The sequence below is a fragment of the Octopus sinensis genome, linkage group LG1 (genome assembly GCF_006345805.1).
Source record: "Octopus sinensis linkage group LG1, ASM634580v1, whole genome shotgun sequence".
In the NCBI taxonomy this organism is placed as follows: Eukaryota; Metazoa; Mollusca; class Cephalopoda; order Octopoda; family Octopodidae; genus Octopus; species Octopus sinensis.
The window spans coordinates 197537298-197564991 of NC_042997.1; the positions used below are offsets into that span (position 1 = coordinate 197537298).

The 27694-nt window shown below is 40.5% G+C and overlaps 1 protein-coding gene across 1 annotated transcript; it reads right to left on the bottom strand.

Annotated features, from left to right (window-relative positions):
• Positions 1 to 4648: 4648 nt before the first annotated feature.
• On the bottom strand, positions 4649 to 27694 carry LOC115218310 (actin-related protein 8). Its single transcript, XM_029788064.2, has 13 exons — positions 27540 to 27694; positions 23751 to 24157; positions 22784 to 22954; positions 21160 to 21270; positions 19239 to 19343; positions 16194 to 16367; positions 14787 to 14897; positions 13602 to 13717; positions 12394 to 12547; positions 10483 to 10722; positions 7950 to 8223; positions 6486 to 6649; positions 4649 to 4908 (listed from the first exon to the last, which is right to left on the bottom strand). Exons 1-13 carry the CDS (start codon positions 27682 to 27684, stop codon positions 4765 to 4767), a joined length of 2316 nt encoding a protein of 771 aa, XP_029643924.2. The 5' UTR covers positions 27685 to 27694; the 3' UTR covers positions 4649 to 4764.

The window sequence follows — 27694 nt, forward strand, 5'->3', positions numbered from 1 at the left end:
CTTCATCAGGCCCAGTCAGATCTGGCAGTGTTTCTACGGCTGGATGCCCTTCCTAACACCAGCCACTCCGTGAGTGTAGTGGATGCTTTTTACGTGTCACCGGCACGGGGGCCAGGCGAGGCTGGCAACGGACACGAACGGATGGTGCTTTTACGTGCCACCAACACGGGGGCCAGACAGAGCTGGCAAACGGCCACAAAACGGATGGTGCTTTTACGTGTCACCGGCACGGGGGCCAATTCTTTTACTTGTTTCAGTCATTTGACTGTGACCATGCTGGAGCACCACCTTTAGTAGTTGAACAAATCAACCCCAGGACTTTTTCTTTGTAAGCCTAATACTTATTCTATTGGTCTCCTTTGCTGAACCACTAAGCTAAGGGGATGTAAACACACCAACATCAGTTGTCAAGCAATAGTGGGGGGACAAATACAAATGCACAAATACATACATATATATATATATATATATATATATACACCAGGCATAGTCCCAGGAATTTTTCGAAGGGAGGGCACAAGGTCAGAAGGGAATACAATTCCGGGAGAAAAGGGCTTAATAATAATATTTAGAAGGGCACAGTTCTTTTCTTGAGCGGGGCACATGCCCAAGATGTGGGATGAGGTCATGAAATATGGTCTTTGGTTGTTGAGTTTCAAGGAGGAGACCGACAAGGGACGGAGACCTCTTGCAATTTCCTGTGCTTGAGAAGACACATCAACTTAAGTGAAATTATGACCATGGCCAGTGCTGGTGACACATAAAAGGCACCCAGTATATTCTCTAGCGTGGTTGGCATTATGAAGAGCACTCGGCTATAGAAACTATGTTAAAACAGATTGGAGCCTGGTACAGCTCTCCAGCTTACAAGTTCCAATCAAACTGTCTAATCCATGCCAGCATGGAAAATGGATGCTAAATGATGATGATGATGATATAAACCTGAACAAGGCGGCAAGCTGGCAGAAACGTTAGCACACCAGGTGAAATGCGTAGCCGTATTTTGTCTGCCGTTACGTTCTGAGTTCAAGTTCTGCCGAGGTCTATTTTGCTTTTCATCCTTTTGGGGTCAATAAATTAAGTTACCAGTTACACACTGGGGTTGATGTAATCGACTTAATCTCTTTGTCTGTCCTTGTTTGTCCCCTCTATGTTCAGCCCCCTTGTGGGCAATAAAAAAATAAGAAACGTTACTTCTGAGTTCAAATTCTGCCGAGGTCGACTTTGCCTTTCATCCTTTCGGGGTCGATAAATTAAGTACCAGTTACGCACTGGGGTCGATGTAATCGACTTAATCTCTTTGTCTGTCCTTGTTTGTCCCCTCTATGTTTAGCCCCTTGTGGGTAATAAAGAAACGAATACAAACCTGAACAATTATTTTATAATTGTTAAATATTTTCTTAGTGAGAATTTGTCATTTACTCAGAATTGCAAAGATGGAAATGATTTGACTCTCTCCGAAGAGCTTTGGCTTAAAAATCAATGGTCGACATAACCATGTATACGTGGGTGAGAAAAGAAGAGGAGGAGAAGTGATATGGGAGCAAGAAAAGGTGTACGTGACGGAGAGATATGAGACCAAGAAAATGATATAGCAAATAAAGAGAGGGAGAAGTTTTTCTTACTACCACTCCTCATTCCTCCTACTCTCTTGACTCCTCCCACTTTCAACTGTCATTACACACAGGCAAACAGCCAAGTTCAAACTTATATAAGTTGTAAGATAAACAGTGGAGAATTGGTTAGACAGAATGCTTGTTTGTTTTGGCTTCTTGAACTCAAATCCCACTAAGGTCAGCTTTGCCTTCTGAGATCAATAAATGTTAATCCAGGTAAAGGATTGGTAGAATTGTTGGAGCATTGGAGGAGATTACTTTGTGATAGTTCACATTGTGCTTGGGAGTACCTCAGTTAGCCAGTGGGGACAGATAAGCCCACAACCAGCATAAAAATATATTTCTTTACTACCCACAAGGGGCTAAACACAGAGGGGACAAAACAAGGACAGACAAACGGATTAAGTTGATTATATCGACCCCAGAAATGTTAGCACGCCGGGCAAAATGTGTAGCCGTATTTCGTCTGCAGTTACGTTCTGAGTTCAAATTCCGCCAAGGTCGACTTTGCCTTTCATCCTTTCGGGGTCGATAAATAAAGTACCAGTTACGCACTGGGGTCGATGTAATCGACTTAATCCCTTTGTCTGTCCTTGTTTGTCCCCTCTATGTTTAGCCCCTTGTGAGCAGTAAAGAAATATATATCAACCCCAGTGCGTAACTGGTACTTTATTTATCGACCCCGAAAGGATGAAAGGCAAAGTCGACCTCGGCGGAATTTGAACTCAGAACGTACCGGTAGATGAAATACAGCTACGCATTTCACCCGGCGTTCTAACGTTTCTACCGGCTCGCCGCCTCTACAACCAGCATAAATAAGCTGTTAACAGTATACTGAGATTTCATATACTAATAAATCAAAAATGACTGTGTGTATGTGTATATAAACAGTTTGGTTCTTTGTTTCTCTGGAGAGTGTCAGAATGATGTGGACACCTCTGACGAAAACCCAATAAGGTTTGAAAATCAATTAAGGCTGTTCTTCCTTTTTTCAGTCTGCAGAGAAATGGCTAAAATTTGCCCTCTCTTTTTACTCTTTTCTCTTTTACTTGTTTCAGTCATTTGACTGCGGCCATGCTAGAGCACCGCCTTTTTTTAGTCGAGCAAATCGACCCCGGGACTTATTCTTTGTAAGCCCAGTACTTATTCTATCGGTCTCTTTTGCCGAACCGCTAAGTGACGGGGACGTAAACACACCAGCATCGGTCGTCAAGCAATGCTAGGGGGACAAACATACATATATATATATATATACACACATATATACGACAGGCTTCTTTCAGTTTCCGTCTACCAAATCCACTCACAAGGCATTGGTCGGCCCGGGGCTATAGCAGAAGACACTTGCCCAAGATGCCACGCAGTGGGACTGAACACGGAACCATGTGGTTGGTTAGCAAGTTACTTACCACACAGCCACTTCTGCACCTAACTGTAGATTATTTTTATAAATATGAAATACATAGTAGTTATTTCCAATTTTAGTACAAGGCCATAAATTTTTATGGCTGTAGTAACAGAAATAGTTAACTGTTTTTTTCTCTGTTTATAATAATACCATATGTTACATATTTATTATATCATACCTTTATACTGTGTGGACTATGATCCCTGTTGACAGGCCATTGGTATTTTGTGAGTGTTTATTGAGCGAAAACACCTAAAGCTCCACGAAGCTCCGGCAGGGGATGGTGGTGATCCCTGCTGTACTCTTTCACCACAACTTTCTCTCACTCTTACTTCTTTTTTCTGTTGTACCTGTATTTCAAAGGGCCGGCCTTGTCACTCTCTGTGTCACGCTGAATATCCCCGAGAACTACGTTAAGGGTACACGTGTCTGTGGAGTGCTCAGCCACTTACACGTTAATTTCACGTGCAGGCTGTTCCATTGATTCGGATCAACCGGAACCCTTGTCATCGTAACCGACGAAGTGCTTCCATTTATGGAGTATTAAACACTATTGTTATGCAAATTAGGGACCTCTTCATAGAGTAACTGCTGCATTTGTTGAGTATATAAACAGTTTGGCTCCTTGTTTCTGTGGAGATTTGTGGAAGTGATGCGGATGCCTCTGATGAGAACCAAATAAGGTTTGAAAATAATTAAGGTTGTTCATCTTTTTTTTTTTCTCAGTCTGTGGAGAAATAGCTAAAAGGAGACAGAAATGCACACACACACAACAGGCTTCTTTCAGTTTCCCTCTACCAAATCTACTCATAAGGCTTTGTTTGACCCAAGACTATTGCAGAAGACACTTTCCCAGTGTGCTATGCATTGGGATTGAACCTGAATCCTTCAGACTGTGGAACAAACTTCTTAACTACATAGCCATGTTTGTTTATCTAAGAAAAATGTGAAGCTTCATTTTAAATAAAATATTAAAACATCGAGACTTTTGGAAATATGCTGTGCTTGAGAAGACTCGGCAAGCCCAACTGAGACCATAACCTTGTGGCCTATGCCAGGGGTGTAACCAGCCCACTTATGCATACCTTTCCTTCATTGGACACTAACCTCTGCTTGCGAAGACCTGTTGAGGCAAGTGAAATTGAAATCAAATTCGGTGACTGTTATCCGTGCTAGTGGAGCGCTAAGAGCACCATCCAAGCGTGATCATTGCCAGGGCAGCTAACCGGCTTCTGTGCCAGTGGCACGTAAAAAGCACCATTCGAGCGTGATCATTACCAGTGTCGCCTTACTGGCACATGAAAGACAATCAAGCGAGGTCGTTGCCAGTGCCGCTGGACTGGCTCCTGTACAGGTGGCACGTAAAAAACACCATTTGAGCATGGCCATTGCCAGTACCGCCTGACTGGCCCTTGTGCCGGTGGCAAGTAAAAGCACCCACTACACTCTTGGAGTGGTTGGCATGAGGAAGGGCATCCAGCTGTAGAAACTCTGCCAGATCAAGATTGGAGCCTGGTGCAGCCATCTGGTTTGCCAGTCCTCAGTCAAATCGTCCAACCCATGCCAGCATGGAAAGTGGGCATTAAACAATGATGATGACAAAAAGACCATTTGAAAAACAGGGTTGGTTTTTTTAAAAATGTTTATTTTGACATGAGAAAATTTTACAAAGAGCTATAAAAAAATAAAAATTTATAGCAATATGGTTTGAAGTGAGATTACTTTCCAATAGAACTAAATTTACCATATAAATGGTGCCCGTTCTCTTAGTATGCGTACACTCCATTGCTGCCATTCTTTTTGTCGGATCCAAAGTTCCTGTGTTGTGTCTAAACAGGAGAGTACAGAAGCACCTTTCCACGGTATTAAATTTGGTTCCATATCCTGACAATGGATAAAATTCTTCATATCAGCCATTATATTTACACAAGTATAACATGAACAAATTCAAGAAAAAAAAATCTCAAAAGAATAATAATAATAATAATGGCTTTAAATTTCGATACAAAGGCAGCAGTTTTAGGGGAGGGGACAAGTTGATTGCATCGATCCCAGTGTTTAACTGGTACTTAATTTATTAATCCCCCGAAAGTATGAAAGGAAAAGTCGACCTCAGGGGAATTTGAACTCAGAACATAGCAGCAGACGAAATACTTATTTCTTTATTACCCACAAGGCGCTAAATACAGAGAGGACAAACGGATTAAGTCGATTATATCGACCCAGTGCATAACTGGTACTTATTTAATTGACCCCGAAAGGATGAAAGGCAAAGTCGACCTCGGCGGAATTTGAACTTAGAACTTAGAACGGCAGACGAAATACTGCTAAGCATTTTGCCCGGTGTGCAAACAATTCTGCCAGCTTGCTACCTTAATAATAATAATAATAATAATAAGACCAAAACAAAAATGAAATATTTCGTTTTGGGATTTGGTTTGCAAGATTCTTTATATGAGTTTGTGTGTTGAAGCATATTCTGTTGTGTCTGGGGAGAGTCAAAACTATTGGAAAGGTTGCAAGACGCAACGAAAATTTTAGAAAATAAAAATAAGAAAAAAAAGTGGAAATTCTACCGGTGAGTGTGTTAAATAATAAGGCACTAAAAGAGAATGACTCTCCCCAGACACTACAAAAATGAAGTACATCAAGCTAACCATATTCTCAAGTTCACTTTTGGTAACTTTTAGTAGATTTTAGTAGATTTTGGTAACTTTTAGTAAATCTTTATATGCAAAGTGAACAATGAGAATCAAACTGATGACTCGATAGGCAGCCTCTGCAAAGCAGGATGTGATGCACTGCAGGGCTCTTTCTGTGTGTGCAACAAGTGCAGCACCCATTGGTTCTGGAATACTGCAAAGTTATTCAACATGAAATTCAGTGAAGTGTTGTTCTATATGATTGAGAGGAAACATTATTTAGCAAACCAAAGGACTGTGCCAATATCTAATGTCTTTTTTGGGGTGGTATTATTAAGGGACAGATAAGGCGGCGAGCTGGCAGAAACGTTAGCACGCCGGGCAAAATGTTTAGCAGTATTTCGTCTGCCACTACATTCTGAGTTCAAATTCCACCGAGGTCGACTTTGCCTTTCATCCTTTCGGGGTCAATTAAATAAGTACCAGTTACGCACTGGAGTCGATATAATCGACTTAATCCCTTTGTCCTTGTTTGTCCTCTCTGTGTTTAGCCCCTTGTGGGCAATAAAGAAATAGGTATTATTAAGGGACAGAAAAGGGGTCTTGCATTAGAGGAGAAACGTGGTTACCTCAGGTAAGGAGAAAGTGAGAGGGAGGAGAGAAAAATGAAGATGTGATAGGCAGGGGCCATACACTTAAATTATAGAGAAGTGCATAGAGCAAAATGGGCTGGGGCTTGGTGAGTGGATGAGCAAGTTCACAAGATTTCTAAGGGAGAGTAGGGGATGTCATGGAGAAAAAAATGGGAATTCTTCATACCTTAGCTCTAGTAATAACATCCATTCCTTCCAAAGTAAACCTGAACTGAACAGGCATTTGGGACCACAATCGATGCTGAATCCAGCCTTGGACACCACGTATGTTTAACCCTCCTCCAATTACAAGAATACAGCTATACATTTTCTTTTTAACTTCATCATTACCTGAAATGAAATGAAAGAACTTCAAAATAAATATTCATGAACATAGCAAAAAGCTGAGTTTACTGGAAACTGAAAACTTGTGTACAAAAGATATTTCTGAGTCAGATGGCATCATGGGTAATTTGAGTATAACAGCAACTGCTTCCATGACCAACAAGTCTAAATAGAAGCCTGAATAATGTGATATTAAATTCTTTTTTTTTTAGGTGCAGGAGTGGCTGTGTGTTAAATAGCTTGCTTACCAACCACATGGTTCCGGCGTCAGTCCCACTGTGCGACACCTTGGGCAAGTGTCTTCTACTATAGCCTCAGGTCGACCAAAGCCTTGGGAGTGGATATGGTAGAAAGAAACTGAAAGAAGCCCGTCGTATATATGATATATATATATATGTATATGTGTGTATATGTTTGTGTGTGTGTATGGAGGGAGGAAGGATATCAGGTGTAGTGTTGGCGAATTTCAGGAAGCATGAAGGTTTTAAAGGATGTAATGTCTCAGTAACTAACAACTGATGCAGGTAGTTTGTTCCATGCTTCAACAACTCAGAGTGTGAAAAAATGTTCCCAAAAGTCATGGGAGCTGTGCTGTTTTCTGACTTTGTAGGTATGCCCACGTGTGTTAGACACATGGAGCTCAAAAAGGTGCTCAGGGTGGTTATTGTTGTGATGGCTAATAATTTTGTGGGTGTTTACTAAGTCAGCTGCCAGACGTTGGAGCTTCAATGTATCTATGCCTAGGGAAACAAGGCATTCAGAGTATGGTAGATGACTGATGGAGGGTACTCGCTTGGTTGCACATCTCTGAAGTTTCCAGAAGGTCAATGCCCTGAGCAAGATAGGGATTCCAGCCTGGTGATGCAAATTCCAAGTGTGGCCGCACCATAGCCATACACAGCCTTAAATAGATAGCTGGAGAGCAGCTGACAAAGGTCTGTTGTTGTTGTTGTTGATGTTAAGCAACAAGACGGGTAAGGGTGATTAGGTGATGGTCTAGGGCTTAGGGGTGGGAGACCCCAGACCTTGGAAAAAAAAAACTTTGGTCGTCTTGTTGTAGTCAAGGGCTTTTGTTGACGCCCAACACCACTGGGAGGTGGCCCTTGAAGTCACTGGAAATGGAGATCTCCAGGTTCAAATTCTTGAACGGCAGACAAAGGTCTTGCTGAGTGATGCAGCAACACCATCCCTAAAGAATATTCTTAACCAACAAGCCAAACATGCAACTATAAAATCTATAAAACAGAATTAAACCCATGGAAATTGGACGACATTTTACAGACTTGTGGAAGAAAGAGTAACTCACTGAGTTTATTAATGCTGTGTAAAATAGCTTGGTCAATGCCCATAAGTTGTAATAAAGGTCCAGTGTCTTGAGGTTCCTCCTCTTCCAAATCTAGTTTCCTCTCTCCTTTGTAAGTGTCATTTCCAGAGAAATTGTCCGGACCATCATATGAGTCTTCATCTACCAGCTGTGGATGGCTCAGGTTAGTGTCTTCATACTGACTAAACGAGGTGTCCAGCTGGTTTAAACTTGCTTCGACATTCTCCTTCTTCCGAGCTGCATTCAAACGAGCCGCCTGTAGAACAAACAAGAAGAAAAATTTTCAGTTATCAAATAAGGACTTACAGAACAAAGAAAGCAATCACTGGCTTAAAAATATATACACACATGTGAATGGGTGTGTATGTACAAGTGTGCATATATATATCTGATTTGTCATCATCATCATCATCGTTTAACATCCGCTTTCCATGCTAGCATGGGTTGGATGATTTTGACTGAGGGTTGGTGAACCATATGGCTACACCAGGCTCTAATCTTAATTTGGCAGAGTTTCTCCAGCTGGATGCCCTTTCTAATGCCAACCACTCCAAGAGTGTAGTGGGTGCTTTTTATGTGCCACCGGCACGGGGGCCAGTCAGGCAGTACTGGCACAGGTGCCAGTAAGGTGATGTTGGTAACGATCACGCTCTAATGGTGCCCTTTTACGTGCCATCGGCACGGAAGCCAGTTGGCTGCTCTGGCAACGATCATGCTCAGATGGTGCTCTTGGCACCCTACTAGCACAGGCACAAGTACCAGTAAGGCGACGCTGGTAATGATCACACTCGAATGGTGCCTTTTATGAGCCACTGGCACGGAAGCCGGTTAGCCGCTCTGTCAACGATCACAGTCGTATGGTGTGCATATATATACATCATCATTTAATGTCCATTTTCCATACTGGCATGGGTTGGATGGCTTGACAGAAGCTGGCAAGCCAGAGGACTGCACCAAGCTCCAGTCTGTTTTGGTATGGTTTTTACAGCTGGATGCCCTTCCTAATGCAAACCACCTTACAGAGTGGACTGGTCCTTTTCACATGGTACCAGTAAGGTCTGTTTTGGCATAGTTTTTACGGCCGTACGCATCAGTACATGAAGTCTAATTTTGCTCAATCATATCAAGTGGTCACAGGAAAATGTTAGTCAAAGGCTAAAACTATGCGCCCTTCCCCTCCATTGGTCAGTTGAAGCTTCAGCAGTGTCATGTGACAGTTAGCTGGTGCTGGCTGCTGGAGCCTACCGGTGGGTATTTAAAGGGAAATGTGGCAGGATGGTCATTTGCCCCACTGACATTTGTTGATATTGCATCAAAGAAATGAAAGAACAAAAGAGAAAAGGAGAAAGAAGAAACGCACTCAACACCAGAGCTGAAAGAGGAGGGCACCACGGTGAAAACAGTAGATGAGTAGGGGCCGAAACCGGATGTGGTTCCTCCTGATGATATTTTAAGCCACTGGATCCTATAAAGAAGCTGTTGAAGTAGCAAACCACGAAACATTGTTGGAACTCCTACTTAAAAATTTAAAAAAAAAAGTGTAACCCTTTTGATAATCAACCTAGTTCTCTGATACAAATTCCCTGCCAAGAGAATTCTAAATAAATCTTGACAATGTTGCTTAACCCTTTTGATACCAACCCGGCTGAAACCGCCTCTGGCTCTGAGTGCAAATGTCTTGTTTTAAAAAGTTTTGAATTAAAATCTTCCATCAAACCTTAGTCACACTTTATGTTCCTAACACTAGCTTAACGATATCAAAGATATTTTACTAAATTCTTTGTTATATTTAAAATTAATTGAAAGAAACACAGAGCATCCCAAAATAAATACAGTAACGAAAGGGTTAAAGAACAGATGAGGGTTTAAAAAGAAAAAAAAATGTAATTCTAATTAGTAGAAAATGTAGTGCGTATTTGTCCTTTTACCCACCATAAGTTGAGAAATGAAAAATTGAAAGAGAGGGAGAAGAAATAAAAACAACAAATTTGTACATTATTTACATTTGATGGATATTTGTCCTCATCTTATTTATTGTTAACACAACGTTTCGGCTGATATACCTTCCAGCCTTCATCAGGTGTTTTGGGGAAATTTTGAACCTGGGTTCTCATTCCTAAGGTAGTTTTCGATGTTATTGTTATTATTATTCAGGTCACTGCCTGGAATCGAACTTGGACTCTTGGGGTTAGTAACCTGCTCTCTTAACCACTATGCCATATGCCCATGAGCATATGGCATAGTGGTTAAGAGTGTGGGCTGCTAACCTCAAGATTCCAAGTTCGATTCCAGGCAGTGACCTGAATAATAACAATAACATCGAAAACTACCTTAGGAATGAGAACCCAGGTTCAAAATTTCCCCAAAACACCTGATGAAGGCTGGAAGGTATAATAAGCCAAAACGTGTTAACAACAAACAAGATGAGGACAAATATGTGTCAAATGTAAATAATGTACCTAATTCCTCATCCCTTAAATACAGAAGTGTATTATCAACAAATTTGTTTCCTTACTTGTTGTTGCTGACTCTGGGTCTGTAATAAGTAAAAATCATCATGAGGGTCATCTGAATCTCCTTCATACCTTTGCTGTGTGTGACAAAGTTGGGAACCTTGCAGCGCCAACATATCAATGAAAAACAAACTCAACGGTGCTAGAACACACTCATCTCCAAGTTTCACAGAATTATATTTGATGATCAAACTTTGTGGTTTTTTAATGTGTATGTTGTATTCATACACACCGTCTTGTTGCTAAAATGGCAAAAGACAAAAAAAAAAAAAGAAAAAATTATAGATCAACATCATTTTAACATTTAATGTTCCATGCATGAGTTGGACAGAATATACTGAGGCAGATTTTCTATGACTAGCTTCCCTTCTTGTTGCCAAACTTTACCCGTTTCCAAGCCATGCAAGTGTAAGTTCATGCCGTAAACGAATGGTGAAACCGCGAATGGCTCAGGAACCGGACCTAATCCTCGGGACCCTATTCTTCCACCGCGAGGAGAGTGGATAACTGTGGCAATTCTAGAGCTAATACATGCAACCGAAGCCGCGATCGCAGGTCGCACCCGGGCGTCGGGCTCGAAAACGGCGGCGGCGCGGCCGGCGTTCGCTTGGCCAGTCCGGGGTGGTGCACCCGTGCTCGTGCCTTCCGGTCGCGATGATACGGTCGGCCTTCCGCATTGGTTGCGGTGCAAATATTAGACTGAGACCAATGCATACTGGCCGTCGCAGCAGCTGCCGCACATTCCAATATCTTTCCCAATGGCCAGACATTTTCATAGAATATTGAGAATTAATGACACTGCTAATATAACAGTGACACTCATTTACAACTATAATTTAACACACTCACCGGTAAAATTCCACTTATCCCTTTTTTTATTTTTCTAAAATTTTCGTTGTGTTTTGCAACCTTTTCAATAGTTTTGCCTCTTGCAAACCAAATCCCAAAACGATATATTATATATACATTTTATTTTATTTACACCAAAATGTATTTATATATTTAAAAATTTTTATTTTTATTTATTTTCAGAATATCCTTATCATTTGATTTCTTTGCACGGTGATCTTGGTTGGCCTGCAAGATCTCCTGATTTGAACCCGTGTGATTTCTTCTTGTGGGGATATTTAAAATCAAAAGTATTCAGTCATCGTCCTCGATCTATTCATGAATTAAAACATGCCAATTTGTGTAGAAATAGCAACCATTCCAGAAGAAATGATCCATAGAGTTATCGATAACTTTCAGGAACGTCTCCAACAGTGTGTTGACAATGATGGGAAGCATTTAGCTGATTTAATTTTAAAAACTTAATGAAATAAAATGGCATTATATGTACATTCAGAAAATAAAATTTTTCTTTTCATTATTTCTTATTTTGTGCTTTTAAGCCTCCAAATGTATCAGATCATTTTGGTCCACCCTGTGTATATATAACCCATGCTAGCATGGAAAGCGGATGCTAAAATGATAATGAATGATGACCTGATGATGTGACCTCGTGAGTACCACTGGCGATTTGTTTTTCCTCCGTCTTCCCTTCTCGGGATCTTTCCTTCTATGTTTCCGACGAAGAGCTCCGCTCGAAACGTTAAACCCTCTTTCTTCTCTTCTTTCCTGAGCGTCCAATAATACCTTATTTGTTCCACGACCTTGCGTTGTGTTTTTTTGTTTGGATTAACTTATATATATATATATATATATATATATATATATATATATGTATTGAGGAAGTTTCCAAATAATTATCTTCAATGAAGGACACCTTCATACATTACGAAATATAATCACTGTAGCTATTATAGGTTTAAAGATGGTTTAAAGACAGATTGTATAAATTATACAAGAGGAAAGACAGTTCAAAATCTCTTTCTTAGATCAACATAACTGGAAACTAAATAACAAAATCTTACTTGATCCATGTGACAATAAGTTTCTTTGAATTCCTGTATGAGCCTTGTATCAACAATATCAGTTATTTTCAGGTGTTGGGGGTTGAATCCAGATTTTGTAAGTAACCACTGGAAGCACCTTGTAATATCACTGCCTCCATAGTCCATAACAATTCTAATTAGAGAAGGGAGATGAGGAAGAAAGATAGTATTAATTGGCTATATTGTGTTATACCAAACAAATATACACACACACAAGGGGCAAATATTCAAAAGCGAATATTTATATCTCTATATATATATAAACGGCAAAATGTCTGTGTGTGTGTATCCTTTATACAAATCCACAATGTTTCAGTTAGAGGGCTCGCACACATCTTTACATTTTCCCAGTCACCCCGCAAAACCATTAAAAGATCAATAGAAGTGACTTTTTTGTGAATTTTCTATCCAAAACCCAATCAAAATGCCCGAAACTTGATACGCCAATTGAATGCCAGCTAGCTGTATGTGATTGGTTGGAGGTTTGGATAGTACTCGCGTGTACGTGCGCACGCATGCAGCTGTATATGCATGCACTAGCACTATGACCCGGCGTTGCCGGGTCATAGTGCTAGTAGATATTATTATTGTTACTATTATCTGCTTTAAATATAAATAATTGATAGTAACAACGACAATAACATAGGTGGCTGCAGGCATTAAATAGCATTAGATAGTTATAGAATTAAAATTTGTATTTATCATAAGGGCACAATTCAGAATTCAGGCAGACTTCAACGTGACAAGCTGAATTTTTTCATTTGGTAAAACTTGCTGAAGAGAGTTAAGACATTTTTGCCAGAACTGAAAATCACGATGCAAGTGTATGCAAATGCCAAACTATATACCATTAAGCTGTGATGGTCTGTTTAAATTCTTTACCTGTTTGCCCAACCACTGTTGTTATCTGTTGAAGTTTTCAGTGTTATTGGTGGTTTAGCTGAGGGTTTTAACTCCACTTTCCAGCAGGTAGGCACCTCGTGTGCCCTTTATATATCATCATGGTGGAACATAAGTCTCTAACACTACCTATGTGATCTTTGCCTCACATATGGTATAGTGTAGAAATATTACACTACTCATGTCAAAATTAAGATATCGTATTGAGCCTCTGGGATAAAACATAAAATGAGGCTGAAGAGCAAACATATTAAGCAACCATGTTCTCTCAAGTAATACCTACTTACCTAGTATTTCTATGAGATAATCCATCTTCTACACAACAAACACTTGTCTTCTGATCTCCAACATCCAACACACAGGCACTACTTACACCAGCACCAAACGTGGCACAAACAGATTCCTGGAAATAAATTAAGACAAAATTTTGTTTTGGTGTCTAATACTAACGGGAGCATAAAGAGCTTGCAAAGTGTGCTGGTGTCATGTAAAGGTCACCAGTGCTGGTGCCACACAAAGAGCACCTGTGCTCGTGCCATGTAAAAAAAGTATCCAATACAATCTGTAAGATGGTTCGTGTGAGGTAGGGCATCCAGTTGTAGAACCCTTGCAAAAAGAGATAATTGGATCCTGGAGCAATTCTCCAGAGCCTGTCAAACCATCCAACCCATGCCAGCATGGAAAACAGACTTTAAACAATGATGATGATGATAATGATTATGTTAGTTTATAGGGGGCACTCTGAAATGACTGTTTTACACCATTTACTTAAAGACAGAACTTTTTTCTCCATGGGTCTTTTTACAGCTGGATGGGACGCCAGTCCATCGCAGCGTTACTCATTTTTGAAATGAAGTGTTTTGCTCAAGAACACAACGTGTCGCCTGGTCCAGGAATCGAAACCACAATCTTACGATCATGATGCTGACACCCTAACCACTAAACCATGCGCCTCCACTTAATGAAATAAGAATATATTAAGGGTATTTTTCATGACACAAGCACAAGGGAGAAAAAAAAAAGACAGACTGAGTGAGATTGTAATAGAGAGTGATTTGGCTTTATGCCAGGTATTGAGAGAATGAAGTATAAAAGCAGGACGAGAACAGGTATCTTGTAATAGGCGAGCTGGCAGAAACGTTAGCACGCCGGGTGAAATGCGTAGCCGTATTTCGTCTGCCGTTACGTTCTGAGTTCAAATTCCGCTGAGGTCGACTTTGCCTTACATCCTTTCAGGGTCGATAAATTAAGTACCAGTTACGCACTGGGGTTGATATAATCGACTTAATCCCTTTGTCTGTCCTTGTTTGTCCCCTCTGTGTTTAGCCCCCTGTGGGTAGTAAAGAAATAGGTATCTTGTAATAGAGGCAACACATGGCTGCCCAGCATTATTTAAGTGTGGATGGGAGTAGCCAGGAAGATGATGATGATGGTAGTGAGAAGGTGACAGAGTGTAATTACGGATTACTTACTTGGTGAATAATAGCTGCAGAGAAACCGAGATTGTTGAGAAGAATATTCATCAATGCCTTTATGTGTTTATGGACATAGACGTCTGGAATCAGTAACACAACTCTATAATCCTGGAGGAAAAAGAATAAAGAAAACAAAAATGAACTATAATTTAATTAATGCATGGTTTGATGGCTCAATGGGTAAAAGGGTTGGTAATTTAATTACTAGTCCTGTGTAGAGATAGAGGCTTCAATCTCAGTCTGCAACTATATATTCCAGAACATCCCGCTGTGCTTGAGGAGACCTGTTGAGTCAAGTACATGAACATCGAAATAAATATCAATGGAAATAGCAGTTGTGATACCTGTGCCGGTGGCACATAAAAGGCACCATCCGAACGTGGCCGATGCCAGCGCCGCCTCGACTGGCTTCTGTGCCGGTGGGACATAAAAAGCACCATCCGAACGTGGTCGATGCCAGTGCTGCCTCGACTGGCTTCTGTGCCGGTGGGACATAAAAAGCACCATCCGAACGTGGTCGATGCCAGTGCTGCCTCGACTGGCTTCTGTGCCGGTGGGACATAAAAAGCACCATCCGAACGTGGTCGATGCCAGTGCTGCCTTGGCTGGCTTCCGTGCCGGTGGCACGTTAACAGCACCAACAGATCGTGGCCGATGCCAGACTCCCCTGGCACCTGTGCAGGTGGCACGTAAAAAGCACCCACTACACTCGCAGAGTGGTTGGCGTTAGGAAGGGCATCCTGCTGTAGAAACTACCAGATCAGATTGGAGCCTGGTGCAGCCTTCTGGCTCGCCAGCCCTCAGTCAAACCGTCCAACTCATGCCAGCATGGAAAGTGGACGTCAAATGACGACACTGATGATATTATAAATTTGAGTTATTTTTCTGTCTGTTACGTTTTTATGTCCGTTAACTCCTCCTAGGAGGAGCAAGGACAACGAAACTCAAGCCAGCAATTCCCCTAATCCCAGAGAATGTCCTAAGGGGGTCTATTTTTTTTAAGGGCCACCTAATTTGGGCCCCACTGCCCCCCATTTGGGTTGGCCCAGGGCTATAATAGAAGACAACTGTCCAAGGTGACATGCAGCAAAACCTCACAAATGGTAAGTAAGCTTCTAAACCGCCGTGCTCTACCTGTAAAATCCTGCCCTAACAAGTTCCACCATCTAACCCATTCTACCACGGAGGATTAGACTTCAAACATTTAAACAAACAAATAAATTATATAAAATATATCAAAGAAAAACAGTCATGAAAAGTAGATTAAACAAACATTTAGCTTCTGGCATATTACCCAACAACAGACCAGTCTGTGCAATTTTCTAGGTTCTGGGACATTTTTGAAATTTACTCATAAACAAAAAAACTTTCACAGAGAGAAAAGAAAAAAGAAAAAAAACTTACACTTATGTCTTTACGAGGAATTCCTAGTTTGGTTTCTAAAGCTGTCGCCCAAATAGTTTCAAGATCAGCCAGAACAGCAGAAAAAGTTCCACCTGGTCCTTTATGTATGTTTAGTTGACTGTATCTGATTGGCCAATGTAAATTATAACAATCTGATGTTCGGACATATAAAGCCTGGAAAGATAAAGATTGAAGTTCACTGAGGAATTTAAGATTATTGGAGATTGTTGTAAAGCTGCAAAAATAGCAATAAAAACCCATCATCATTGTTTTTAACATCTACTTTTCCATGCTTGCATGGGTTAGATGGAGGGCACTGAAGCAGATTTCTTCAGCCAGATGCCATTCCAGTTGCCAACCTTCCAGTCCCCAATTGTTGACCCTTAAGCTGATTCAATACCCACATGTCCTTCAATCATTTCTTCTCAATCTATTCCCTAAACCACATCACTGGTATGATGAAGGGTGGTATTACACCTACTCATACTCATTCCTCCTCATACAACAATCTCTTTCATCAAAATGACTCACTAATGAGGGATTATAACTGATCTGTTAGTGTCTGATACTCCCCTCCATTTACTCTCCCTAATTACACACCATCACTCCCTCATCCTCCTGAAAGCCATCCATCAATCCCTCATCCGCCTGTAAAGCCAAACACCATTTCCTTTTCCTCAAGTTATTCTTTATTATTTCACATCTAGTCTTCCTATACCATTACCACCTGGAATATCCATTACTCTCTCTTCCCCACCTTACCTGTTATCACTACCTTTTCCTTCCTCATAGTCACCACCCTTTTTCTCCAGATGATGTTAGTAAGATTCATCCCACTCCTACCACTAACCATTTCTATGGCAACCCATCACGTCCTCTCTCTCTCTCTCTTACCAAAGATGTGACTGATATCAGTGCTTCTCTCCCACTACATTCTACCATTACTTCCCCATTGCTCCCTACCATTATTGTCTCTCTCTCCCAATTATCCCTGCTATTACTGTCTTTTTTTCCCTTACTCTTTACTAGCAGTATCGCCCGGCGTTGCTCGGGTTTGTTTCGACCCTTTAGAATTGGGATTTTCGAAAAGTAAAAATTTTGCATTATGTAGCTTGTTATTCTCTTTAAGTGAACATTTTTCTGGTTGAAATACACCGAAAAATGGCGACACAGCAGTAAAAAAATCGTAAAAAATAGGAATTTTCATAGAAAAAAAGGGACCTTTTTGATGTAAATAATTTGGTGTTAACATGGTCTGATTTGAATTTTTTCTTCTACGGAAGGAAGAGCAAGCCTTTTTCTATCATACTCTCAATTTTGGTCAACTTGCGCCGCAGGGTCTCGGAGGAGATAGTGTTAGTTGAAGGCTACCAAACCTGCCATGCACAGACAACTTCAGTTTTATATATATAGATTGCACTCCCTTAACCCACCTCTTACTTTCCATTCTCCCTCTCACCTTCATACATCTACTGCAATCACCCCCTCTTCATCTGATATCATTGCTCTGAATGAACAGAGAAAACAGAGCGCGGGGGGGGGTCTCTTATTTGTGGGGTACAATGCAACCTCAATGGAGATGATGTCAAGATAAAACGTACCCAATATATTCTAAAGAGCATGATAAATAAATTGAGATAGCACAAGATCAAAGAGACCCTTCAGTCATGTCTTGTTAAGGGCATCACAACCTCTTTAAATGCTGGTTCCACAAAGAAATAACACCCAGTATGCTCTGTAAAATAGATGGCATTAGGAATGACATCCTGAAGAAACCATATCAAAAACAGAACATACGAGTGAAATACGGTTGTCTGACACTTTTAATAGGGCAGTAACTGTGAGTGGGAGCTCTCTTGAGAATGTAATGACCCATCCAAAAATGCTAGTATGGAAAGAGGATGCCAGCGCTGCCTTGACTGGCTTCCGTGCTGGTGGGACGTAAAAAGCACCAACCGTTCGTGGCCGTTGGCAGCCTACCCTGGCACCTAAAAAGCACCATCCGTACGTGGCCGATGCCAGCGCCGCCTTGACTGGCTTCCGTGTCGGTGGCATGTTAAAAACCACCAACCGATCGTGGCTGTTGCCAGCTTCCCCTGGCACCTTTGCCGGTGGCACATAAAAAGCACCCACTACACTTACGGAGTGGTTGGCGTTAGGAAGGCATCCAGCTGTAGAAACACTGCCAGTTCAGACTGGAGCCTGGTGCAGCCTCTTGGCTTCCCAAACCCCGATCGAACCGTCCAACCCATGCTAGCATGGAAAACGGACGTTAAACAATGATGATGATCATGAACATGATGATGACAGACACATAAATACTGTGTATATATATATATATATATATGTGTGTATGGATTGGATTAGATTGCCTACGTTCAGTCCACTGTAGGACGAAGGCATTAGCATGTTCTCTCCTTCAACCACAGTCTGGTGTGGAGGCCGTAAATTTGAGCTTGAGATCATACTGATTTAATGAGCATACTCTGCCATACTGGCTTGACATGGCTTGGCAGAACCATGCAGTTTTTATACTCTTACCGAGGAATAGTTAAGTCAATAACATCAACCCCAATGCTCAGCTGGTATTTATCTTATCAACCATGAAAGTATGAAAACCAAAGTTGGCCATAGAATGTAAGGAAGGACAAAATACTGCTAAGCATTTCGCCTGACGTGCTAATAATTCTACCAGTTCGCCACATGACATATATGGGGCCAGGGAGGTAACTGGTGACAGCATTTAACTGCAGACTTCATGAGAGCACCTATATCGTCTGTCGTTACATTCTGAGTTCAAATTCCGCCGAGGTCGACTTTGCCTTTCATCCTTTTGGGGTCGATAAATTAAGTACCAGTTACGCACTGGGGTCGATGTAATCAACTTAATCCCTTTGTCTGTCCTTGTTTGTTCCCTCTGTGTTTAGCCCCTTGTGGGTAGTAAAGAAATATATATTGCTTTCAGAAAAATATAAACAAAAAGATAAAGAAATCAATACTGGTAAGAGTATAACAGTGGAAATACATAAGTCTGTAGTTGCTTACTTCTTCCCCAATCAAGAACTCTGGTTTATCAATTGTACTGGTCCAATTCAACGAAGAATGTGTATCAGTCCATTCGCCTAAAACACAGCTGTTGTAGGTTGCAAGCTGAAAAACAAAATAGAAGTATTATGTCACCAGACAGTCAATGGAAACCATAATAAAGACACAGGGAAATGTCAGTCAGAATAATGGTAGTCTGTAGGCGGCAAATTGGAATAGTCAATAGGGATCTTTTCGGTTTGAATGGCAGTTTTTTAAAATAATTTCCACGTAACTAAACACTTTTAAACTTCGTATACTGGTAGAATGTGTTTATAAAACATCTTTTTCTCTTGGCTTTATTGAGAAAATTCTATAGTTTGTAAGATATTTGTTGTTTTTTTTCTTCAATTTCTGCAATTTCAACCAATCACTGACATCTATTGAGGTGAAAACATTGTGCCGTATGAATATGTCCATCGTTTAAGAAACAGATTGGGTTATTTACATTTCTGAAGAAAAAAAAGATACCCTTCCTCCCAACCTTAAGCCTAACCCAGATTGAAATGCAATAGATCGATACTAGGGTCATAATTATGGGTGACAATTTCATATGACACCGCTAGAAAAAACTGCCATTCAAACCGAAAAGATCCGTCAACAGAGCATGGATACCTTTAGCAGAGATCACTCTGTTATAAGCATTGAGGCCAGGTATCTAGTAAGAGAGAATGAGGAAGTTGTCTCAAACTAGTCTTAACCCTTTTGTTACCAAGTCGGCCACTGCTGGTTGAAAAATTTTTTGGCTCAAATGAGCAACCCATCTGAGGTCGGCCGAGTGAACCCATTGATATTTAGATGTGAATTTCAGCACAAATCTCATTAATACATTTGTGAAAACATGTAATTTCATTATGTAAATAGTTAAGTTACAGTATCTGACATTGTTTGACGTGATATCCGAGCTATGTGAATTTTGAGAGATTTTTTCCCACTTTCTTTGGTGATTTTTGTTTTTAACTTTTAAAATGGATAACAGTTTTATGCTATCAAGCAGTTATTCTGAATTTGAGGGCTTTTCAATGGAAGATAAGGAGAAATCAAGCAAATGTAAGCTTGTTTGAAGTGGTCACTGCAGAAACACTTATGCAGAAAATAGACAAACTGAGAAAAAAAGATAGCTTTTGGTTTACATGTATTTACCTGTAATTAGAGTCACTTTGAGACAAAAGTTATGCAATAGAATTGATTAAGAACCTTTTCTTCAATTGCGTTCCAGAAATCACATTAATATGTCAATAAATTAAAAAGTTTCAGCTGTTTAATGAAACCAGTCTAAATTCATAGTTATTTTAAAATTTAATTGAAACTACTAAAATTTAATTGAAACTAATTACTTTTTAATAATTGTATAAAAAATTTAATTATCTATTTTTTTACTCTTCATCATCGTTTAATGTCTGTTTTCCATGCTAGCATGGGTTGGACAGTTTGACCGGGTTCTGGGAAGCCAGGAGGCTGCATCAGGCTCCAGTCTGATCTGGCAGTGTTTCTACAGCCAGATGCCCTTCTTAATGCCAACCACTCCGTTCATTCAATTTGCCCATTTGTTCGATTTGCCCATCATTTTAATTTTTTAAATAGATGTATAAAAATGTAAGAATGTTTTATTTAAGATATAATAAATAAATGAAACATGTAGATCACATACTAAAGTAGAATTTGACTCTTGTAGATCATGTTGGTTACGTAGATAGATCGCATATCAAAGTAGCACTGAAATATTTACCATGTTTGGAAACGGGCAAGGGCTGGCAAGAGGAGGGCCATCTAGCTACAGAAAATATACTGCAACATATTCCATATGGACCATGGGAGTTAGGAAAATTGGGATTCCAAAAGACTGAAGAATATCAAAAGTTCTACGTATATTTAGCATTACCTGTTTTTGGGAAGTTGCCGATCGATACTCTCCAAGATTATTTGGCCAGCTAAGTAACGCTTCCTCTGCTTGTTTCAACCCACGACGCTGCTGTAGTTTGGCTTCAGCATGCTGAGAATAAAGGATTAAAAACATAGAATTAACATTCAATGTACAGGATCTCAGTGCAGTAATAATTCAATGTACTGGATATATTTTGGGGACCCAAATAATATCAAATGAGGTTAGCCAAGCATTTTCCTTTGCATTTATCACTTTGTGACATGTCTTGACATGTTGTGCACTCTTTGTAAACAAAGGCACTTTAAACAGTGCCTTTTGCTTCCAGTTACCCACATAAAATATGTCCAGGCTGTTAGTCGTTTCATAGAATGGGAGATTGTTACCTCACTCTGAAACAAGATGAGGTTAACCTTTTCATCATCATCATTTAACGTCCGTTTTCCATGCTAGCATGGGTTGGACAGTTCGACCGGGGTCTGGGAAGCCAGGAGGCTGCACCAGGGTCCAGTCTGATCTGGCAGTGTTTCTACAGCTTGATGCCCTTCCTAACGCCAACCACTCCATGAGTGTAGTGGGTGCTTTTTACGTGCCACCAGCACAGGTGCCAGGGGAGGCTGGAAACGGCCACAATTAGTTGGTGCTTTTTACGTGCCACCAGCAAAGCATACCACCGGCACGGATACTGTATTTATTTTCAGATGCTCTGTGTTTCTTTCAATTAATTTTAAATACAACAAAGGATTTAGTAAAACAACTTAATTATCATTAAGCTAGTGTCAGGAACATAAATTGTGACTAAGGTTTGGTGGAAGATTTTAATTCAAAATCTATGAAAATAAGACATTTATACTCAGAGCCAGAGCCGGTTTCGGCCGGGTTGGTAACGAAAGGGTTAAAGACAGGAAGCATGTCTGACTGTAGGAAATCTCTGCTTCAATGTACTCACAACAGATCCAAGTCAGTATGGAAAAGCAAATATTAAAACAATGATGATGATGAATCTGGAGGAAGGAGCAAGGCACACGGCATCTGCAGGCCCTTTGAGGCTGGTGAGATTGATACCTATTTTTTTTTTACTACCCACAAGGGGCTAAACACAGAGAGGACAAACAAGGACAGACAAACGGATTAAGTCGATTATATCGACCCCAGTGCGTAACTGGTACTTAATTTATCGACCCCGAGGGGATGAAAGGCAAAGTCGACCTCGGCGGAATTTGAACTCAGAACGTAACAGGAGACGAAATACGGCTACGCATTTCGCCCGGCGTGCTAACGTTTCTGCCAGCTCGCCGCTGAGATTGATACCATTAACCCTTTAGCATTCAGATTAACCCTTTAACATTGTCCTTCCAGGACTGGCATCTCTTGATCTGCAGCCACCTTCAGACAATCTCTACTGCCTCCACAGCCAACCTGATAGCTTCCTGCCTACTGGCCCCAGTGATGCCAAGCAAGTTATAAGCTCTGCAGAGGGATTGACCTGCAAATCCTCTGCATCCCACTCCAATGGGATCATACTTTGTTTGCCACCAACTGCTTTGGCATGGCTCCACCAGCACAGAATATTTCTTTCTCTTACTCTCATTATTATCAAAGAAGGAGAAACAAAACAAAATACCTGACACTCTTTCTTAACCAGCCACGGATCTTCATATCTTTTCTGACCAGGAACCTTATGCCTGCGGGCAATACAGTGTGGTATTATGACAGGAAGGGAATCTGATGCTCGTCCGATTCGAAGATTCTGTGATCCAGGGTGAATCACAATAATGTGATTTACTTGCATGGGCTGTAAAGGTAAAAGTAACAGGTATCACCATCAAGAGACAATACAGGTAAGAAATATCATACATCAACATCAAAATGTTTGGGGTCTATTATACTCATCTTTAAAAGTGAAAAATATTTAATTTAGTAAGGACTGGCTGTGTGGTAAGTAGCTTACTTACCAACCACATGGTTCTGGGTTCAGTCCCACTGTGTGGAACCTTGGGCAAGTGTCTTCTACTATAGACTTGGACTGACTAAAGCCTTGTAAGTGGATTTGGCAAATGGAAACTGAAAGAAGCCCATTGTATATACAGGTAAGACATATACATCAACATCAAAATGTTTGGGGTCTATTATACTCATCTTTAGAGGTGAAAAATATTTTATTGAGTAAGGAGTGGCTGCGTGGTAAATAGCTTGCTTACCAACCACATGATTCCGGGTTCGGTCCTACTGAGTGGAACCTTGGGCAAGTGTCTTCTACTATAGCCTTGGGCTGACTAAAGCCTTGTAAGTGGATTTGGCAAATGGAAACTGAAAGAAGCCCATCATATATGTGTGTGTGTGTCTGGTTTGTTTCCACACCATTGCTTGACAACTCATGTTGGTGTGTTTATGTCCCCGTAACTTGGCAGTTCAGCAAAAGAGGCTGACAGAAAAAGCACTAGGCTTACAAAGAATAAGTCCTAGGGTTGATTTATACGACTAAAGGCAGTGCTCCAGCATGGCCACAGTCAAGATAAAAGAATCAACAAATTTCTATCAGTTTTGTTAACGTTTACAAAAATATGTAATTTTAAAAGAAGTTTACTCACCTCAAGATATGGAAGAGATTGAGGATATAACCTCTTGCCTGCTGTAGGAGCCATCAGTGGCCTCTTTTGTAAAATTTCCCCAATTTTGCTGGCTGACTTTGGAAGAGGCTCAAGTTTTGGCTTGAGGCTATCTTTATCCAGCTCCCTTGCCGGATTGGAAGATGCTTCCTGTGAAGATTCCGGTTTGATAGAATCTTCCAAGGAATCTATGCCTTTGCATCTTCGTCCTTCTGGGATGTAGTCATTACTGCAACACTCATCACTGAAGTTGCAGTTTTTCTGTAACTTATTCAGGGTGAGTTTCTGTGGTGACACGTCAAAAGGGAAGTCAGTCAGCTCAGGAGGTTCAAAAGAAGGACAGATGTAACCGGTATCAGAATTCAGACAATCATTGAAGGGATCCAGTACTAGAAAATAAAATAAAAAAAAAAAAAATTAATATAGGCGCAGGAGTGGCTATGTGGTAAGTAGCTTGTTTACCAATCACATGGTTCTGGGTTCAGTCCCACTGCGTGGCACCTTGGGCAAGTGTCTTCTACTATAGCCTCGGGCCGACCAAAGCCTTGTGAGTGGATTTGGTAGACGGAAACTGAAAGAAGCCCGTCGTATATATGTATATATATATATGTATGTGTATGTGTGTGTGTTTGACAACCGATGCTGGTGTGTTTATGTCCTCGTCACTTAGCGGTTCGGCAAAAGAGACCGATAGAATAAGTATTGGGCTTACAAAGAATAGTCCCGGGGTCTAGTTGCTCGATTAAAGGTGGTGCTCCAGCATGGCCACAGTCAAATGACTGAAACAAGTAAAAAAAAAAAAAAATTGCATGTATCTGTATGTAATAGACCCATCACCAGACTTTGGTGCCTGGGTAGTGGTAATGGTAGTGGAAGGGAATGCGGCAAAGTCAAAGGTATTGATGGTGGTAGCAGGGGAAGTCTGAATCATCATCATTGTTTAATGTCCGCTTTCCATGCTAGCATGGGTTGGACAATTTGACTGAGGACTGGCGAACCAGATGGCTGCACCAGGCTCCACTCTGATCTGGCAGAGTTTTTACAGCTGGATGCTCTTCCTAACGCCAACCACTCCGAGAGTGTAGAGGGTGCTTTTACGTGCCACTCAGGCGGTACTGGGAGGTGTGTATATTTCAGTTGTCATGGCAATGGTGGTGGTACAGGTGATGGTGATTGATGAAAACAATCAACAGAAAGAGAGAGAGAGAAAGAAAGGGGTTAGATAGATAAAAAAAAAAAATGTACTGACCCCTGAATGGGAAGACAAAAAACGTTTATCGTGCACCTTTGCAATAAGTTCTAAGTCGACAAATTATATAAATTGTTCATTGCTTTAAAAATATTGGTGAAGTTTAATAAAATTTAATATGTACTCAATGCATGAAGTATCGTTGTTGGGCCCAAGGCCCAAAGAAGAGCCCTCCACAGGAGCTAGCTTAAAAGCCATCTTATCGTGCAGCTTTTAAGCTAGTTTGTAATAATGCTAAAGAGGAATTTCAAATCAAGTGTATCACTGTAAATCTCAGGATATACCACTGAATAGTGAGGGAGCAGTGCCCTCCAGTGTACTCCTCAGCATGATCCACATGGTGCTTAGGTGTTTCACTCATAAAGACACACATTGCCCAGTCTGGGTTTCAAACCTGTGGTCCCTCAACTGCAAGTCTGCTGCTCTAACCACTAGGCCATGTACCTCTACGTCCTTCCTAATGCCAACCACTTAACAGAGTGTGCGTGATGGTTTTCACATGCCACAAGCACAGGTACATTTACATAGCAACAGCACAGGTGTGTTAACACAGCACCAGCACTGGTGCTTTTTAAGTGGTACCGGCACCTGAAAGGACAACCCTGTATGCATGGAAGACAGTGGTTTCCCTTAGCTCGAAGTATCTTATCAAGTACAGCAAATCGTCACATCTCCCAGTCTCTTATCATTTCCTTAATGAGGCCCAGCGTCCGAAGATCCTTTCTCACCACTTCATCCTACGTCTTCCTGGGTCTACACTTTCCACAGGTACCCTCCATAATTAGAGCTCGGCACTTCTTTATGCTGCAACCAGCGCAGTTTTCTCTCTTGCACACAATACACACACACACATATATATATATACATATGGCAACCCTTCGGTATTGGTACACGCCATTCAACCAACATGACCTTCCCTCATGATATAGATAATGAGGCTAGACTGAAGAAAATGGGTGAATAACGACGTCTCTTCACTGTCACTCTCTAGACCAATACCGAAGGAATGTCGAATATATGTGCGTGTACTAACGAACAAAAGTATATATATTAAGCTAAGTCAACCTGCTAATAGATACAACTCTATGTATTCAGTACTACTTCAATTCGATAGTACACTCACACGAGTGTACAAAAAGACGTACGTGTATATATATTTATAATTGCATTCTTATCTTATATGTATTAAATTATAATGTATATATGCATGCTATTAAGGTTCTCAATTTTGTTAAATGAATAAATAAGTCAGCATTCTAATATCCGAAAGCTGATGAACCAACTAAATTGTTTCTCCATTTTCTTATTTGTATATATATATATATATATATATATATATATATATATATATAGACTTGATTATAGTGGGACAGCGCCGGCTAAGGCGAATGTGAAGAATACGCACACATGGTGTTTAAGGTTAGAATTTAAGTTTAGGGTATCGAGTTTTTGTTACGCCGAAAACGAGTGGCGTGCGTGTCCTTTACCGCTGCCCAATTTAAAACCCATGTGTTTATTAAAGATAAAAATTTAAAGACCCATTTCATTTTGAATAGATGAAGCAACTAGTCGGTCACAACCGGAAAACTTTCGAGCTATTTTCTATTGTCATCATCATCATTGTTCGACCGTGGTCGAGACAATGGAATTTACCATGCTACGCCAGACTTCACGGTCCATCATGGCATTACGGAGGTCCTGTTGCTGGATGCCTGTATCCCTGGAGATTACATCAGGGTAGGAGAGTGTGCGCCCTCTGGTATTGCGAGTAGATGGCTTCCAGAGGAGAAGAGTAGAAATTACTTCTTTTTCAGCTCTACAACAATGTCCAGCAAACTGGACTCTTCTACCTTTCACAAGAAAATTTATTAATAAATGTGATATATCTTGTAGCAGTTTAAATGCAGAAACTAAGTACATTTAGTAGTTTTCGTTACCATTTTACAACTTACATTCTTTTACTTTAGTTTCAAAAAGATACTGAAACAGGAAACAACTCCAAATAATTGGTTTTGTTTTAGATATAAGGCCAGCAATTTTAAGAAGGTGGCTGTTAGTCGATACTACGGACCTTAGTACTTGAGTGTGCTTTATTATCTTTCACTGTACATTCATCCCCCCGAGGAATGAAAAGGAAAGTTGACCTCGGTGGTATTTGAACTCAGAACGTAAAGAGCCGGTACATGTGCTTGCTGCAAGGAATTTATATACTAACGATCTAAATTTCAGATAAATTAGAGCGAGTGAGAATGGGTCGGAGAAGAAATGAGATACAATATGAGAATTAAAGCCTTCCACAAACCCTTGGATGAAAATAACATTGCAGTAGTAAGATGTAAATAAAGGGGGAAACCAATGATGAGAGCATGATTTGAAGCTGACAGAACCCGATAAAAGTCTAGATTATTAGAATTAATTAATTAAAATTAAGCAATCAATGCATTGGATATACAAGTTAAACATTATATCTATAACTTAAAACAATTACTTGCACTGATTTAAGCTATAATATAATTTCCTACCTTCGTTAAAAGTGAGAGGGAATTCGTTCTCGACGGAATCACAAACCAAAACAGACGAGGAATGTGGTAAATTTTCCTCACATTTTGATGACGTAAACATTTTGTGCGAACAAACTTGTTCTTTTTTTGTTCTTTTGCTCTCCATTCATTTGAAA

Bases quoted from the DNA above. Each gene is read 5' to 3' on its own strand.
- LOC115218310 (XM_029788064.2), bottom strand. From the start codon at position 27,684: ATGGAGAGCAAAAGAACAAAAAAAGAACAAGTTTGTTCGCACAAAATG. The intron at 22,955-23,750 runs GTGAGTAAACTT...TTACCTTTACAG, and splicing joins AATCTCTTCCATATCTTGAG to CCCATGCAAGTAAATCACAT. The intron at 13,718-14,786 runs GTAAGTAATCCG...ATTTATTTCCAG, and splicing joins CTGCAGCTATTATTCACCAA to GAATCTGTTTGTGCCACGTT.